Here is a 17,452-nt window from a genome sequence, read left to right as displayed (position 1 = left end):
ATTTTTTTTCTTTTAGTCCCACTTCAGCTCCCCCGTTCCTCCCCCACTGCCCCACATTCCTTCTCTGCTCTAATCATCTTTTCCCTCTCCTCGTCCATTCTTCTTTATTTATTTCTGTCACATAATGATTATCCTCCCTTCCTCCTTCACAGCTTCTTCTTTCCACATTAGTCTTCTGCTCCTTTTTTAAAATTTTCACCTCCTGATCATCTTCCTCTTCTCCTTCCTCCAGGACCAGCACAGAACAGAGAAAACTGCGCTCTCGTGATGCGGCCAGATGCAGGCGGAGTCAGGAGACCGAGGTCTTTTATGAACTTGCCCACACTCTGCCGCTCCCACGCCGAGTGTCCACCCACCTGGACAAAGCCGCCATCATGAGAGTGACCCTCAGCTTCCTGCGAATGCACCACCTGCTTCGATCAGGTAAGAAGCACAGAGTCATGTGACAGTATGTCCCAACAGGGCCTGAAAATCCTTTCTGGATCAATAAGCATTGCCTGATTAAAAATTATTAAACGTTTTGTGTTAAATTCAGGCTAAGACGCTATAACCAAAGCTCATGCATGGCAGGATTTGCGTTGGTGCAAATGTGCTGCTGTGCACAACAGTGACAAAGCAGGTGTTTTCACACATTCTCTGCAGCCCCGAGCCCTGAAAACAGCTTAGGATGCAGTGCACTTAAATGTCACCTGGTCTGAATCGCGCGCCCCAGAGGATAAATAGTCATTTCACCATCAGCAGATCCGGTTTTTGGTTCGACAATATAAACTACAAAACAGTTAAGCTCCATCTATACTGCTTTTTTAGTGCTAATAAGCAAACATTGCTGAAGCAGTGCGGTCGAATTTGTAAATATTTGACCTGCTTAACAGCAGGATGTTAGCATACTGAGCACAGCTGCAGACTCGGTTTGGTTCTTTTGGTTTTGTTTTTCTGCACATGCTTTAATTTCATGACCTGCATGCTTCTTTTTTCTGTTTTCTAATGGCAGAAAGCATAAAGACTGGTTTAACTCAGGTAAATAATGCAACTTCTGAGTTCCACGGGACGAGTTAAGAATGAGGAAAGACGTGAAGGTTATGCTTTTATGACTACAGTCAAATATGAGGCTTGATTGTGGCTCAAGTGGTTGTTGTTGCAGGTGAGTCAGGTTTGGATAAAATGTTCCAAGTGGTGAAGTCCTTTAAAAACAGCAGTGTGAGTTCTAATCCTTTAAACGGCTTCTCGAGTGACCGTTTGAATGATGAACTCAGTCAGGCATGAACGCTGCGTGAATGTGAATACAGCTCTGGCATGTTGCGTGTTCAGTGTTACTACTTAACAAGATGAGTCGGCTCATTGCCTCAGGTGTGAGAGCAGAGTCATGAACTCCTCCTGACTGGTTTATTGATTGAGGTCAGAGGTGAGACATTCTCATAGCTGGATCGGATTTTTGAGGGGATTCAAATATGACGCGTACGTCAGGGTTTGAAAGTGTGTTCCTGGATTTACTGGAGGAAAAATCCTGCAGGAGTTGATGATGATCATTTCCAAAGAGGTCTGCATATCAAGGACCTTTAATTTGCGCTGTTGGTGTGAATGCCCACACCAGCAGAGCCATGGGGAGGAGATGCAGGCAGAAAGTTGGTGAACTGATAAGAGGCTTGCAGCTACAGCAGAGTACGTTTCTTTGAGCCAAATCTCAGAGAGCAGCTCACATCGCAGCAGAGGAAACTCCAAAGCAGGATTTGAAAATGTGGCTATGCTGACAGCTGTAATTACACATAAGAACGGGTTGGCTCCAGGAGTGACACAAATCACCATAAACACGGCAGAGTTTACAGGAAGAGATTACAACATGGTCTGCTTGGTGAAAATCCAGGAGGAGACTTTCAGGCAGTTAAAGACGTGCGAAGTCGAAAAGAGGTTTAACCTTAAAGACTTTGGGTTTAAGTAATCCTGCCTGATCGGCCTCTGGTAATAATAATAACCTTGTTGTTTTCTTCTGCAACAGATAAGAATCTGAAAGAAGAGCCTAAAGAGGTGGCGGAGGAGGTGAAGGTGGAGGAGGAGGAGAAGGATGAAGATCCGATGGATGCTTTCTATCCTCAGGCGCTGGCTGGCTTCATCATGGTGATGACTGAGGAGGGAGATATGATCTACCTGACAGAGAATGTCAACAACCACATTGGCATCACACAGGTACACACACACACACACACACACACACACACACACACTGTCTTGATGTTTTTAAATGGTAATCTTCTGCTTTGTGGGTGGCACAGAAATCTTAAGGCATTTGTTTTTGTGCCGTGCAGGCGTGTCCAGGACATTTAATCCTGACATCTGTTGATTGATTTTTGTGTAACAAGCCAAGTACTGATTGTAGGTAGAGGCGAGGACGGATAACGTCGCCGTATGAGTCGTAGTTTGTGATAAAGAAACCAAAGTATTCGCTGCCAAAGCTTCACCACACTGACTCGTCCTTTGATAAATGGAGAAAGTGAGGACTGTGTGGATCCATGGCTGTAAAACCTCCTCTGTAACCATGGTGATATTATGATTTCTGTCGCTACGAGTTCTTGCTCGTAGGGGGCTTTCTCTGTGTTATTGTAGGGTTTTTAACTCGCAATATAAAGCGGCTCGAGGAGGCCGTTGTTGGGATTTTGCGGCGTATAAATAAAGTTGAAATGAAAAATTGATGCTGTAACTGTGGCTTTCAAAGCTTGTTGGCAACCTGTGTTCCTGCCTGCCCCGTCGGTTCTTCGGATCGTGTTGTCTAACGAAAACTCTGCCCATTTGCTGCGTATCCCCGGCCTCCTTCAGATACTTTTACACAATCTGTGCTGCATCTGGTTCGGTTCCAGCACTATTGAGAACGAGCCAAGCTCCTCTCCGGAGAGGTGTTTGGTTTCCAAGTCCCCTTTCAGCTCACTTGGCATCGTGTTAGCATTTGCCAAACTTCTCCTGACAGATGTCATGGCGGGGGCGGGGGACTCGTGATGTCCTCGGTCCAGCTGAAGCCAGTAGAGGGCTGGCTTTTCCACTTTTTTTTTTTCTTTCTTTTTTTAAAAATTTGAACAGTGGGTCACACCGCTGCTTAATTGTGCTTTGCTTCACATAAAAAAAGATTAATTTCCTTGTTATCCTTAACGGTGTGTTCACACCGAACGCGATGGACGCGAATAAAACGCCCCAAACGCCCCTAATTTGACGCGTGTACATTCGCGTCTCAACGCGTGTCCAAGAAAAATCCATCGCGCGTCAAAATATGATATTTTGACGCGCGTGAACCGGAAATGTGGGAGGAATGTGGGAGGGAGTTGTGCCAGACCGGTATCTTTGCAAGATGGCAGCTATCGAGCTAGCGCTTGAAGAGAGAGTCTCCCTTCTCTATGTACTGTGGAGAGCAGAGCAGCAGCGTAAAAGACGTCCTCGCCGTACCTGGGTCCATCAGGTCCTCCAGAGGCATGAGCAGTTTGGTGAGTTTCACCACTTGCTCCAGGAGCTGCGCCTGGATGACGGCCGATTCCAGCGCTATCACCGTCGGCCAGTTTGAGGACCTGCTTTCCCTCGTCGGTCCCAGCATCGCCCGCCTAGACACCAACTACAGACGCTCAATCCCACCTGCAGAGCGCCTGTCCGTCTGCCTGAGGTTAGTAAAACTATTTAATACGGTAGTCCTTTATTGATATCTGTGCTAATATGCTAATCCATCCAGTTATACACTGCTAACATGGATGTGCTATGCTAACAGTGAATGCTGTCGGTGTTTACTGAAAGCAAACTGTGGTACAGAGACGACTCTTTATAATATTTCTAGTGATACTCAGAAGGTCTCATCAAGTCCCGATTTAATTCGATTTATGCTGTTATCAGTGTTTGCATGATAGCATGGCTGTGGTGTCACATCAATGTATGCGCTCGGTGTTTGCTGATATCAAACTGTAGCATTAGGACCACTGAGTTAACCTTTGTAGTGATACTCCTTTTTATTTAGACCTGGTTTAATTCTGGGATAGTTGAATATTTGTATATAATCCCTGCAGCTGTCAGACTCTATAGCAGGGGTCCCAGCCTTTATTAAAACAGAGTTAGATAAAACTGTGAACAGTTTGGTTCATCTCTAGTTACATGGTTCTATCTTGATAAGCTGTCTTATCACAGATTAATTTTTCAAAAATATTAATGATTTAAGCAAGGAAAGGGCTACATGTCAACATACAACTCTTTATTTCTATTAATGTCTTACTTCATTCCTACCTGATTGACATGTTTAGGAATTATGAGTGATTGGCTCACTGTAGTGGCAAAAGTTGCTACCAATCAAATTATGATATGTTAAAGTTAAAATAAAACACAACTGTTTTAGATATTATCTAATATACATTTTGTAATTATCCTTATAATTACAAAATGTTTTATGTAAGATTTAAGTTTTGTGATTTATATCTGACATCACAAAAGTATTTTGGAATTTGAATAATGTATTTTGTAACTGCAGTACACATAATACTGATTTTGAACAATTTTGTCCAGGTTCCTTGTCACCGGGGACTCCTTCAGGACCATCGCGTTCAGTTTCAGAGTCGGTGTGTCCACGGTGAGCCAGATCACCCCCCAGGCAGCGACGTCCATCTGGGACTGTCTAGTGGACGACTTCATGGCTGTGCCTTCACCTGGAGACTGGCGGTCCATCACAGAGGGATTCCAGGAGCGCTGGAACTTTCCTCTGTGCTGTGCAGCTCTGGATGGGAAGCACGTCCAGACAAAGGCACCCCATATATCATATAGGAGACACACACATTGATATACACTAAATATTCATTTCATTTCTTTTTTGTGGTGCCCAAATTGATGCACCTGCTTGATTTTGTTTAAACAATTATTGCACACTTTCTGTAAATCCAGTAAACTTCTTTTCACTTCTCAAATATCACTGTGTGTGTCTCCTGTATGATATTTAACTGACATTTTTTATTGTAACAACCAACGATTTATACAGGAAAATAATGTCTATTAACAAGGTTGCCCAAACTTCTGCATCCCACTGTATCAGTATATTTTGTCATTAGTATAATATGAAATAAATTCTACATGTGTCAAGTTGTGTGCCAACATTTGCTGTGTAGTAGAACTGAAACATTAGTCATTATAAACATTTATTTGAAATAATATTAAAAGTCTCAAACAGAAAAACATTAAACATAAATATATAAAATATAAGAATTTACAGAGAGACAGGAATAAAAAGGACCAGCTGCTCTCCAGAGCAGGAACAAGGCTGAGGAGGAAATGCTCCATTGGAGACTGGTGTGGCCTCTTCAGGGACTCCAGGATGGCCAGCTCCACCGCCGATGGACCGTCCTGGGACCCGTCCCTCATCTGCCTCGGAGCCGTCCTCCTCTGTGGGCCTGTAAAACAGCACAAAACACAAAGAAATGAGAAGGCTGCTACTAGATTTTAATTTCAACATTGAAAAAAAAAAAAAACAATAACAGGATATAATCAGATTGGTTGTAGATATTTAGTAAAGGTGATCACAAGGGAATCCCACCGACTAAAAAGGTATCAGTGCTTGCTGTACATATCTGTGGGTGCAGCAGCAGGAGCTCAGGGACTGGGGATGCTCTGCTGCAGAATCAGTTGGTTCTATCAATACAGTATTAAATGTTAACAGGTTGGATATAATAATCGTAGAGTAGACAGTGGTCCCTCATTTATTGCAGGGGTTCTCAGAATAACTAGCCCCTGGTCACAGTTCTCACAATTGATTCTCAAAGTGCAAACCTTTGTAGATTGCAAAACGTAAAAGTATTATTATGCCGCGGTTTGTCTTCATCTGCCCGCCACTTTCGTGTGCCTTTTTCCCTCACGGTGCAGGTGTCTATTTCCGAATGAGGCTCATAGTTATGGGTGTTTTTGTGCTGTTTTTTCTATTGGACGCGATGGTTATCAAAACCAAACGTGATAAATTTGGCAAGCGCAGGAGATTTGTCAATCAGGCTGCAGAATGCAATGCTGTACTGTGCAATAAAAAATCAGCGAAAAAGCAAAGCAGTGACGGATGAACAGCGGGACCACTGTGTGCTGTTTATTAATAAACAATAAAATATATTCCTAAATGACAACATGCATAAAAGCAGAACGGTATTTGTACGTCAGTGGGAAAATAGCGGTGGCTTGCTAGCTTTTGTGCGGCTTCCCCGGGTCAGTGAAAACTTTCAAAAGAGAAATGAATGAACTTACCAGGTTGCCCGATCTCTTCACATATCTTCCTCCAAGCTCGGTCCTTTTTATTCCTGTCTCGGTACTGAAAGCAGCTGGTGTTGTACAGCTCCGAGTTGTTTGCTACCGCATTGATTAGCCTTCCCCTCCATTGAAGTATGAAAGGCTTTGGCTGGATCTGCCCCTTTGACCTAGGTAACAGCCACGTCACCAGGCTCCTGATTGGTTGTCGCGGCGCGATTTGACGCTGGAGTTCAGATTTTTCCAACTCGAGCGGTAGACGCGAAACGCGCGTATGCACAAAATGCAACACAAAAACTCACGCGCGTGGTTTTATTCGCGAGTCAAACGCGCCAGACGCGCTACACTGACGCGCGTTTCACGCGTTTTCGCGACGCAAATCTGCTTCCGAATTTTCGCGGGACCCGCAATCGCGCGTCATCGCGCCTTTCCATTGACTTTACATGTAAACCTGACGCTCTATTCGCGTCCATCGCGTTCGGTGTGAACACACCGAACGCGATGGACGCGAATAGAGTCATGCTCACATAATTGAGATCATCCATCAACTGCTCCAACACACCAGGCTCTTTATAGCAGAAGGATTTTATTTCAGGATGGATGCATGAATCTAATGACTGGAAACTTTTTATGTAGTTCGAGTATTGCTGTAATAACCTATAGTTTGCACACAAACAGTTTGGTTTGTTTATATCAAGGGTGTGAAGGTCACTTTAGTTAATGGACCAATAAAACAATTATGTGATAAGCCACCTTTCTTTTAACATAGAAGTAAACAATCACGTATATTGAGAAACTGCTTAAAATATCCTGCATGAATTTTAAACAGACCGTCTTTATTACAGGTGCATCCAGGATCAGTGTAGCCGTGCAAAAGCACAAAGCAGAGCTTAACGCCTGTATCATATATCCAGATAAATATCTTTTAACTCTGATTAAAAGTGTTTTTAACATTTTGATACCTGTGCTGTTGACGCAATAAAAGTGCATCGTATGTAAAATTATTCGCTCCCCGATTTAAATTTCACATTTTGCAAAGTGAATTATTTACTCAGTTTGTTCTAATCAGCGAGGCTTCTTTTTCGAGAGGCCGGAGAGCTCTCGTAAACACATCGAGTAACAGGAGACCGCATAGCTTCTCCGAGGCTAAAAACATTCCCTCCACACCCTCCATGAGCGAGTCTCCGTTGGCTTAGGATCAGTTTGCCTTTTGATTTTTTTCCTCCTTGACGAAATTGAAATAATGTTTATCTGTAAATGTGACATAAAATCAGAGCAGGGTAACAGGCTGCACCTCTGGTAAAAATTCATGCAAATCCATCCGTGTCTCTGCGAGTAATCCTGCTGACAAACAGGACAAAACAAGCACTCGCTCCGCAATCACTTTATTTTACCATTTATGATTCCAACAATTGATTAAAAATGTATGAATATTTCTAAGTTTCCAGAAATGTGCCCTCCTGTGTGGTGATGCTTACTTTATGAAGACTCTTTGCTGGTTTAATGGCTGATTGGGCGCTGGAGAGACGTAACTGTGACGTTTAATTTTCCAGACTTTAGTCTTAAATCTTTTCCTTTCATTTCAACCGTGCCGGCTTCAGTTTCCCACTCAGCTGCCACTTCGTGTGACGGTCTTGTGATCCGTCAGCTTGGCATTCCGGTTATTTTCCAAGTCAGTTCTGGTTTTCCGTGCAGTGTGTAACATTAGGAAACCTTCTACACCAGAAAATAGATGTTGGTCTCCAAACATCCATTTTTGGCGGTGTTGGTCATTTGAAACACTTGACACATCACCCCAATCCCCATAAATACATATATAAACTTACTGGGTTTAGAAACTGGACTAAACTGAAGGCATTTCCTGTGTTGCATTTATTGTAGTTTATTTCTGTAGTTGCGCAGCAGCGTATTTGCTAAAGTGTCATTTTTATTTTGGGTAATTACAGTGTCTTGGTTTACTTTCAGTGAACTGTAATAATGTTGTTTCAGGGTGTGTAATTAAACCCCAGAGGTACTCGTTGGACGTGAGAACGCCATCATTATTGCTTATATTGTAGATGTGTTGTTTGTCATTCCTGACCTACATCAGTTTTTAGTACACTCAGCCCTTACGAGCTTTTCTTAGATAAGAGTTGTTTTCTTTTTTATTTCCTGTGAGCTGCCAGGATAGTGTGTCTATGAAAGCTGAGCAGGAAAAAGAATCTGTTCCTTGGATCTATTCTTAGCCCCGTTTGAGGAGGTTATAGCGAGTATTCACCGAGGTCCTGAGTGAAGCATGCTGTAACAGCGGTGGCGATTTAACCCGACCTCGTCAACTGTAATTACAGTCGCTGCTAAACACAAAGAAAAATTGATTCACCAGAGAAAATAAAGTACAGACAGACTTTTAACCAACACGTCAGGTTCAAAAACTACATGTTTGTGCTTTAACAAAAAAAAAAAAATCAGGGGTAGCAGTTGATACTTGTGTTTGTCGGTGTGTGACTCAGCGGTTTTGTTGGTTTCTTATCGTCCACAGCTGGAGCTGCTGGGTCAGAGCATCTATGACTTTGTTCATCCCTGCGATCAAGAGGAGCTCAGAGACCTGCTGACTCCACGTCCAGGTAAACACGCAGAGCCGGGGATCAGGAGCCCACTGACACCTTTATTTTGGAGTTCGGTCATGTGACAAGAAGACAAGCATCTTCTTAATTTGATCTCCAGAATTTAATTACAGGTCAGATTGATTGTAACGAGTTAATTTAGTGCGTGTTGTCGTATTAGTTCTGTTTGTTTGTGGTCACAAAGACTCAGCAAAGCCCGTCTGTGTGCTTTCTGAGCTCAGCCGTTCTTTGAATTTTTAAAATGTTTTTGGTACCTGACAAACTTCTGTGAATTACCCACGTTAACAGTGTCGTGTTGCTTTCAGGTCTGAGTAAGAAGGCACGGACAGAACAGACGAGCGAGAGGAACTTCTTTATGCGAATGAAGAGCACACTGACCACCAGGGGGCGCACCGTCAACATCAAATCTGCCACCTGGAAGGTTTGTATTACACACAGCTGTTCATAGATAGTGTTAAGGTTCAAAATATTGGGGATGGAGACAAGAGAAAAACCACAATAACAACACTGGTCCGGTCGGGTTGAGTCAAACGATGATTTAATGATCACACACGTGGGAGATGGACACTGATGCAGACAGCCTCAAAATCTCAAAATGGTGGAGCATTGCTCAAACTTTTATAGCCTCTGGTGCCTCCACCTTATCATACAAAGCCTAAACATTCACATGCTTTCTCTCACACAGCGCCTAAGCTACGACCTTGGCTCCCTGTTTATCTGCTCCTGCTGAAATGGGGCAGAAAACTCCAGCACACTCTGTTCTCTTCTACTCAGACAAATTAGATTTCTTATAACTCAGCAGTATAATGCATCATAAAACAATATCATTCATTCACAACAAGTCAGCAGTTTAATGTAATGCAAATCAGTTTCTTCTAATTCAGGAGAATAATGCAAACTAAAACTACATAATAATTCACAATCTTTAATTAGGGGTATAACATGGCATAAAATAATATTATAATCTAACAATAGATATAGAGATAGATATGCTCACTCACCTCTGACTAACCTCGGACTAGCCTTAACATTAAAACTATAGCCTGTATATAAAAGATGGACACAGCTACCATGCTGTCATCTATTAGTTTTTATTTAGAAGCCTCAATATTAAAGTTTTGGCTGGATCCATGTTGCATTTTGATCCAGAAGTAGTTGTAAACAGTGCAAATGCTTAGAATAGTAGGCTGCATTCATAAACTGTAGGACTGCAGCTACTAGCTAACTACTGCTCAGCAACAGAGTAATAATATACTAGAATACACCAACTTGCTGAACATGCAAGAGTGTCAAAGTGCAGTTTGCAGTGCTGTAAAGAAATGTTCTCTGTTTTATTCATAGCGCCAGGTCCAGCTGGAGCATGTCTTTAACCCTTAAAGTGGACGTATTCACCGCTTCCTTATTTATTCCTATGTAAATATATACTTTCACAAGTGAAAGCTGAACTTTTGGCTCATGCACTTGATTGGCTGCAGGCCTCTTCTAAATGACAAGTGTTCCTGCTCAGGAAAAACAAATAAATCACAGCCTTGGGGCTCGAGCAGGAACAGAAGATTGCTTGTACTCTCCCCAACACATTCTTACTGTTTGCAAAAAAAAAAATTGGGAGGTGCACGACGAGCCCAAACGACAGCAGTGCACATTTACTTTTGGCTGGTGTATAAACTACCTTCAATAAGGACGTCTCGAGCTCACACCTCTGGCTTTGAGCACATAAGCTTCACCCACCTTTACCCAGGTCTTCGGTTTATGATGGGCAGCCAACCACAAGAAAGGAAGAGGAGTTAAAATAATAAATTGTCAGCTGGAACGAGCAGAATACGTCCCCTTTAAACAGGCCTTAGAAGGTGTGTCACAAAGTGAGGGACGGCTAGTTCTGAAGCTATAATTGGTCCTCATAAAAATAGGCACAACAGACACACATGCAGCTAAAGTCCAGTCTGAAAGAGATATGGTCAAATTAACGCTGGCAGCCGGCCTTCACGCTGTAAACGGTACACCTACTAGTTCAAACACATACACACACACTACTTTCAATTCATGCGCTCACGTGTACTTGCTGCACAGTGGCACGTGATCTGATGTTACCATTCCTGTCTAAAGTGCTGCACTTACATTTTAAAACCTCTGGAAGAGTCAGAGGGTTTCCAGCACTGACGTGTCTTGGCTCCAGCGCCACAGAGCAGGGACTCTTTTAAAACCTCTTCTGAGCATTTAAGGGATTACAGCTCAAATTTGAGGTTTTATTCTTTCTGAATTTAACATTGGCAAAAGCAGAGCAACACAAACTGAATACTTTTCATTAAAAGGAGCTCACTACAGCTAAGCAGCATGAAATTGAGCAAAAATAAAAGTTTATTTCGGTTGTTTGAAGCGTGCTTGGTTGATGAACTCTGCTTTAAATTCCTCGCCCTCTTTCTCCAGGTCCTCCACTGCACAGGCCACATTCGTCCCTTTGGCAGCGGCTCTGCGTCGCCCCCTGCAGGCAGAGTCATGACCCTGCTGTGTGAGCCCATCCCACACCCATCCAGCGTGGAGTTCCCTCTGGATACTTGCACCTTCCTCACCCGTCACAGCATGGACCTGCGCTTCACCCACTGCGAGGGCAGGTGAGACGGAAAAATGTAACCTATCTCGACCTTTGACCTTCCCCCCCGTGGATGGGAAGCAGGAGGAATACCATTCCACTGTAGCGCGAAAGAAAGGGGGAAAGAAACCTCTGAACTCCTGGTTTTCTTTTCTCACGCTGTTTCCAGGGTTGCAGAGCTGGTGGGATACAAACCTGATGATTTGATTGGACGCTCAGGCTTCGAGTTTCTTCACGCACTCGACTCAGATCACATCAACAAGAGCCTGCACACATGTGAGTGTCAGTGTGTGTCTGCGTGTTACAACAGTGTAATATTTTCAATCATTTTCACCGCTTACCTGGGTCTAAACGGCTTTCATATACGGACGGGTGACGAATTAAAGAAAAATCCAGCATAAAACTCTCAGCAGGGTATTTGGCTCTCAGCTGTCGTCAGAACACCTTCAGTGCATTTTGGCCTTTAAAACAAAGTCTGAAAATTTGAGAGAGCACACGGGGACAAAAGAAATTCTCTCATTTGGCGTCTAGATGATGAAGGCAGAGAAAGAGAGGGGTGTCCAACATGAATGTCCAAAACTGGTTTTTCCTTCTAATTTTGAACATATTTATGCCTAAATATTTGCTCCTCATTTCTGATTACTACTAATATACTAAGGAACCAATGTCTGAATTAAGTTCCATTAAACGTATTTCACCCTCAAAGTGCCTGCTTGAGAAGAAAAGTTGGCTTTGATCCACCTGAGCTCATAAAACTAGTTTAAGGGTGTTTCTTCGATATGTCATCAGTCCATCGCTTGTATTTGAGGCACAGGTTTTACTACATTGCAGCTGTTATTAAAAGCTGTGTTTCAACCAGGAGCTCCCAGAATTTGTGTTTTAATGAAGTGAAAATGTGCTCTGGCACTTCATCATCATCCTCTTTCTCTTCTGTCCACACTGCGCAGTGCTCTCCAAAGGTCAGGTTAGCACCAGCCAGTACCGTTTCCTGGCAAACAACGGTGGCTACGTGTGGGCGGAGACTCAGGCCACGGTGTTGTACAACAGTAAAACGTCCCAGCCGGATGCCATCGTCTGCCTCAACTTCATCCTCAGGTACTTTAAAAAGCAGCAAAGTTGTCTCGCAAACTGCAACATGAGCGAGGATGGTGCGCCCATTTACTGTTCCCAATTTTAACGTCATCGTGTTCTTCGTCTTTAGCTCTGTGGAGCAGCCAGATGTGATTTTCTCCATGGAGCAGACCCGCTGTAGTAGCATCCCTAAAGTTGAACTGGCAGATGAAGACTCCGGGACTGCCGACATGTGTGAGTCTAAAACTGACAGCACTGTTTCCACTGAGGCTGAAGATGTGGATTCAGATTCCAGCAGCAGCGCGAAGCTCTTCATGGAGCTGCGGGAGAAGCCGGAGGAGCTGCTGCAGTTGGCTCCTGATGCCGGAGACACCATCGTACCTCTGAGTCCAGGTGAGGCCAACAGAGGAACCCCCCCCCCCCTCCTTTTTTTTTTTTTAAGTATATAAACCTAAAAGCCTCGTTTATGTTACAGTTGAGGAAATGTCGTCGGTGGTTATTCAGAGTAGATCTTTCCCCCCCTCTTTCAGGTTCTGTCGAGCTCTCATTTGCCAGTCCACCCAGTCCAAACTTGGTGCCCGAGCACCCTCAGGATCTGTGCACCCCGCAGCTGAGAAAACTCCTCGCACCCATCTTTGACCCCATCACTCCTCCTCCATCTGCATCCTCATCCTCTTCTTCATCATCGCCAAGCTCCTCACCTAAACCCGAGCAGGTAAATGTCAGCCTTAAGTCTTTGTGCATCAGTCGAAGTGTCTGCGCCTCCCTTTAACCATTAATCGATGTTTGTGTCTCAGAGCCGCAGTGAAGAGGTGATGGACACCAGCGAGGTGGAAAAGTTCTTCGCCTTTTGGCCAGAAGATGCCCAGAAGAAAGATACCCCGGTGGTAAGAGCACGAACCGATGAGGCATCAACAAAAGACATCCTAATAACAACTATTCAGTCAACCGCTTTCTGCAAAATATTCAGTCCTACCTGCATTTTCTCAGAAGATTGAGGGGATGGACCTGGACATGTTGGCTCCGTACATCTCCATGGACGATGACTTCCAGCTGACCTTCCTCAGCAGTATGACCGAGGAAGCTGAGAAACCTTCCGAAACTTCAGCAACAAGCAGGAAACGGTAAGCTAGACCAGCGTTATCTATAAAACTATTGGTGCAAAGGTGTGCTTAGAGCAAACAGGAAGCCAAGTTTCACCTTGCATTATTGTAACTGAGCACAACGGCCCTATGCCAAGATGGGAAATTTGTCCTGAGGGAGGCGCCAGTAAGAAGGCCGTGTTCTTGTCCTCTGTACAGTGGCCCATTCAGGACATTGTAGAGTTCCAGCTTTTTATTGTAGGTGAAGACACAGCTAAAAATTTATATCTGAACATCAAAACAAAGATTTACGTGTTTTACAATCAGTCTGTCTCTCGTTCAGGACTCATGACTCTGCTGAAGAGATGCTGTCACCAGTGATGCTCCAGGACAAGAGACAGAAAAAGGATCCTTCCATGGAGGAGGAGCTTCTTCTCACCCACAAACTACTTGTGAGTGGAAGAGGAGGAAGAGCCGAGAGGGATGATTTTAAGACGTTTAATCCAAAATGTTCTGTCTTGATGACTTTTCACTGCCTTGATTGGAGGTTGCAGTGTTCAGTTTTTACCTTTAATAAAAAACAACAAATTAGAAAATCTGAAAAATCAGTATTTAGTTGGTTTCTACTAATAGATGCTATGTAATGATAATTATGTTTTCAGAACAAACTTTTTCACCTGACCACACGTTAACCTCCAATTTCAGGACAGTCTGGACGAAACCGACCAACCAGATCTGATCATGGACCCGGGACCGGAGAGTCGCAGCCATCTGCTCACAGACAGAGATCCAGTCTTAGGAGGCATGCAAGGACTGTGTGACACTGCAGGTAAGATCTCTAACCTCAGCTCACATTATCAGACTTGCTTCAAATTAACGTCAGAGGATAACGGGCACTGAGTGACTTCCATCCCAAATTCAGGTGATTTGGCACCATCTAGTGGTCATACTGAGATAATGTTTGGGAATTAGGCAAAATATTCCACACAGTTCAATAACTGATCATGTTGGTGCATAGGCTACTTACAGATTTCCTGTTATGATAATGTTGGATTGTAAAGGGAGTGATCTTTTTCACTCAGGTATTAAACGTGATGGGTCTGGAGCATAAACTGTACATCACAGATGGCAGTTTTTGCTCTATTCTGGCTCCTTTCAGGTTAGATCTTATTTATCAGTGGTTAGCTCACAGCGAAAGAGTGCTTAGTTCAAACCCCTGCAGGGACCTTTTGTGACTCTGTGGGGTGCTTTTTACCTCCTGCTGTTAAAAACAAGCCAGAAATCACTGCCTGTGTAGGTCTGAGACACACAAGAGATTCTTAAGCTTAAGAGTTTCAGCTGTGAAGTGTCCTCTGACCTAACAGTGTCTCTCTCTTTGTGTCTCGCAGCTCTGATGAAGGACATATTTGTATCCCGCCCGACTCTCCTCTCGTCACCTCTCTCACCTATGACCTAAAGGAATTCCTGCCAGTCACGAGTTGGCCCGACTTCACCGCTTAAAACGAGCAAGTCGACTTTGGATCTGCCTGCAAACACTGCATCCTGAGCACACACCTACAGACATGCACGCAAAAGATTCGAGACTCACACACGCTGCATCACTTCGTCATCGGATCGTTGATTGTAGCCGAAGCCAAACGGTCTCTTGATGTTGGCTTTTCCCGTCCGTCTCTCACTGTGAAACAAGCCGGCGACCCGCTCTGGAGCCTAGAAAAGTCAAAGCGAAGATGCTCCAAACTGGCTTCCCGCAACCCGGCGCAGCTCAAGCGCTCGCTTTCCTCCATCATCACTTACTTTTCGTCAGGGATTTAATCTGAGAAGTCATCACTGAGGTCTGTCCGTTCTGACGGAAACGGCAGGTGGTGCTAATTTTCCTCATGCGAACGATGTGAAAGATTGATCATCCCGAATGGGTTTAACGGTGAGACAGAAAGAGACGTGTTTCTCTGCAGCTAAATTTCTCACAGTTTGATCCAATTTGTGTACAGAACAACCATGTCAGCAAAAATCACCGTCATCCTTCTTCAGTCAGTGTCTCAACTAACAAAAAATAAATCACTCGCTCTTCCACTTTACTCAGAAATAAACAAAAAGAAACAAACTTGCGAAATCAGTGGCATGTCATTTCAGTGGCATATTTTTATGTGTTTTTTATACACTTGTAAACATTTTTTTCTTTCTATTAAATGATGCAATTACTAGAAAGTTCTGATAGTTTTACTTCAGCGTTCTCTTCAGATCCTGAGTCGCTCTTCGTCGCAGATTGTTCTTGATGTCTAATCTTTAATCCCGAGGTGCCCGGTCTGTGCGCTTCATCTTCTCTTACACTCTATAAGCTAATGTGAGGTGATCAATTGGCTTTCAGACGCATAGCCGTGGATAACCTGCTGAGGGTGTGGTCAAAGGCCCAAAAAAAAAAAAAAAAAAAAAGCAAATTTAATGGGTATTGCTTTTTCCTTTTATCGTGGTTTTGAATATATATAAACGTATATATATTTCTATAATCGATTTATCTTTCCATTATTGTTAGTTAAAGCATCAGTAGAGTATGCTTGTTTATATGCTGGTAGAAATGTGATGAAACACTAGAATTTAGTTTTAGTTTGTTTTTTTTGTCCTTAAGATCAAATTTTATGACTTCTAACAAATTTTACCTCAAATTAAATGAGTTGAAAGTAGGCTTGCATCCTTCAGTTGCAGTGTTTGATGAAATATTGTGATTTTGATGTTAAGGATTGTTTTCATTTGGCCACAATCATTTTTACTTTTCCACACGTTATCTGCAAACTACGAACTGTCTGTGTGTCCCCTGTAAAACTGCCATTTTATCTCAAACGTGTTACCTCTTCTAGAGCTGTCTGTGCCTTTTTCTCACCCGCTGAAAAACATTGTTTGGCCTGTTACCGTCACGCAGGATCTGTTCATTATCTCCCCCTGATGATTTACACAGAGGGAGAGGGGTTGCATACTGTTTTCTTTTCTTTTTACTCTTTATCCTGTATGTATTCTTGAGCTAAATAAAGCTGATGAAGCAAAAGCAGAAGCTGTAGTGTGATCTGTGTGGTAAATCCTGATTACCTGAGCTTCTTATGATCATTACCCACAGAAGGACCTCGAGCTTCTGTCCACGACCATGGAGGTCACGTCATACCAATGAAAACAGAAAAATGTTCTTTGTGTCAGAGCGCACATATCTTTTAATCCTGAACGTGAAGTTTTTAACCAAAACTGGTGTTTCATCACTAGTGGTGCAACGGATCAAAAAATCTCACGGTTTGGATCGGATAAATTTTCGGATCAGCAAAAAAAGAAGACAAAACTCATTCCATGCAATTATAAAAAGAAAAAAGGTACAATATAGGGCAGTATAGGTCTTTGTATCTACCACTCAATTCAATTTTACTTATAAAGCGCCAAATCACAACAACAGTCGCCTCAATGCGCTTTATATTGTAAGGTAGACCCTACAATAATACATACCGCTCATTATATCGCAGTCCGCTGTGATATAATGAGCAGTCACGGTCACGTAGCCCTGGAGATCCACCCGTTTGTAGTAGTTAGGCCAACAGAAGATGCCTGGGACAGTTCAGCCATAACTTAAATCCTGCTCATACATGCTTGGAACGATCTTGCCACTAAAGTGGACACGAACGGGATATCACAGCGTTGCTCAAGCACGTTCATCATAGTTTAAACCCCTTGTTTTGCACAACGGAGTACGGCCTCCCGTTCCACAGAGCTGCTCAGAACGATTAAAGGAGCACATCACCTAATGAGATGCTCTCCCTGACCTCAGGTCACCCTCATGAGATCTGTTTCTGGTTGCTTGGTCAGATACATTTGCACCGGCGGCCTGCTGGAGCTCATTTTGTAGC

The 17,452-nt window shown here is 43.4% G+C and overlaps 2 protein-coding genes across 3 annotated transcripts in view; both read left to right on the top strand.

Moving 5' to 3' along the window:
* hif1al (hypoxia inducible factor 1 subunit alpha, like) overlaps nucleotides 1-16,697 on the top strand; it is a 32,605-nt gene extending 15,908 nt beyond the window's left edge. The window contains exons 2-15 of one of the 2 annotated variants that reach the window (XM_085371202.1): nucleotides 233-423; nucleotides 1,994-2,181; nucleotides 8,750-8,834; nucleotides 9,140-9,255; nucleotides 11,259-11,443; nucleotides 11,591-11,697; nucleotides 12,369-12,516; nucleotides 12,623-12,885; nucleotides 13,023-13,207; nucleotides 13,290-13,379; nucleotides 13,486-13,616; nucleotides 13,918-14,026; nucleotides 14,280-14,403; nucleotides 14,963-16,697. In XM_085371202.1, coding sequence (XP_085227328.1) covers nucleotides 233-423; nucleotides 1,994-2,181; nucleotides 8,750-8,834; nucleotides 9,140-9,255; nucleotides 11,259-11,443; nucleotides 11,591-11,697; nucleotides 12,369-12,516; nucleotides 12,623-12,885; nucleotides 13,023-13,207; nucleotides 13,290-13,379; nucleotides 13,486-13,616; nucleotides 13,918-14,026; nucleotides 14,280-14,403; nucleotides 14,963-15,030 — 1,990 coding nt within the window. In that variant the 3' untranslated portion in view covers nucleotides 15,031-16,697. Of the gene's footprint in view, nucleotides 1-232; nucleotides 424-1,993; nucleotides 2,182-8,749; nucleotides 8,835-9,139; nucleotides 9,256-11,258; nucleotides 11,444-11,590; nucleotides 11,698-12,368; nucleotides 12,517-12,622; nucleotides 12,886-13,022; nucleotides 13,208-13,289; nucleotides 13,380-13,482; nucleotides 13,617-13,917; nucleotides 14,027-14,279; nucleotides 14,404-14,962 lie in introns of both variants that reach the window. The other variant, XM_085371201.1, reaches the window with a different exon arrangement.
* On the top strand, nucleotides 3,296-5,101 carry LOC146619366 (uncharacterized). Its single transcript, XM_085371203.1, has 2 exons — nucleotides 3,296-3,637; nucleotides 4,522-5,101. The coding sequence occupies exons 1-2, from the start codon at nucleotides 3,378-3,380 to the stop codon at nucleotides 4,790-4,792; spliced, it is 531 nt and encodes a 176-aa protein (XP_085227329.1). The 5' UTR covers nucleotides 3,296-3,377; the 3' UTR covers nucleotides 4,793-5,101.
* Nucleotides 16,698-17,452: the final 755 nt, after the last annotated feature.

The sequence above is a fragment of the Diplotaxodon limnothrissa genome, linkage group LG14 (genome assembly GCF_057381915.1).
Source record: "Diplotaxodon limnothrissa isolate DT_005_m linkage group LG14, D_limnothrissa_male_GT1.1, whole genome shotgun sequence".
In the NCBI taxonomy this organism is placed as follows: domain Eukaryota; kingdom Metazoa; phylum Chordata; class Actinopteri; order Cichliformes; family Cichlidae; genus Diplotaxodon; species Diplotaxodon limnothrissa.
The sequence above is the reverse complement of the archived record's forward strand: the minus strand, read 5'-3'. Positions and strand labels throughout refer to the sequence as shown.

Bases quoted from the DNA above. Each gene is read 5' to 3' on its own strand.
- LOC146619366 (XM_085371203.1), top strand. From the start codon at position 3,378: ATGTACTGTGGAGAGCAGAGCAGCAGCGTAAAAGACGTCCTCGCCGTA. The intron at 3,638-4,521 runs GTTAGTAAAACT...AATTTTGTCCAG, and splicing joins CGCCTGTCCGTCTGCCTGAG to GTTCCTTGTCACCGGGGACT.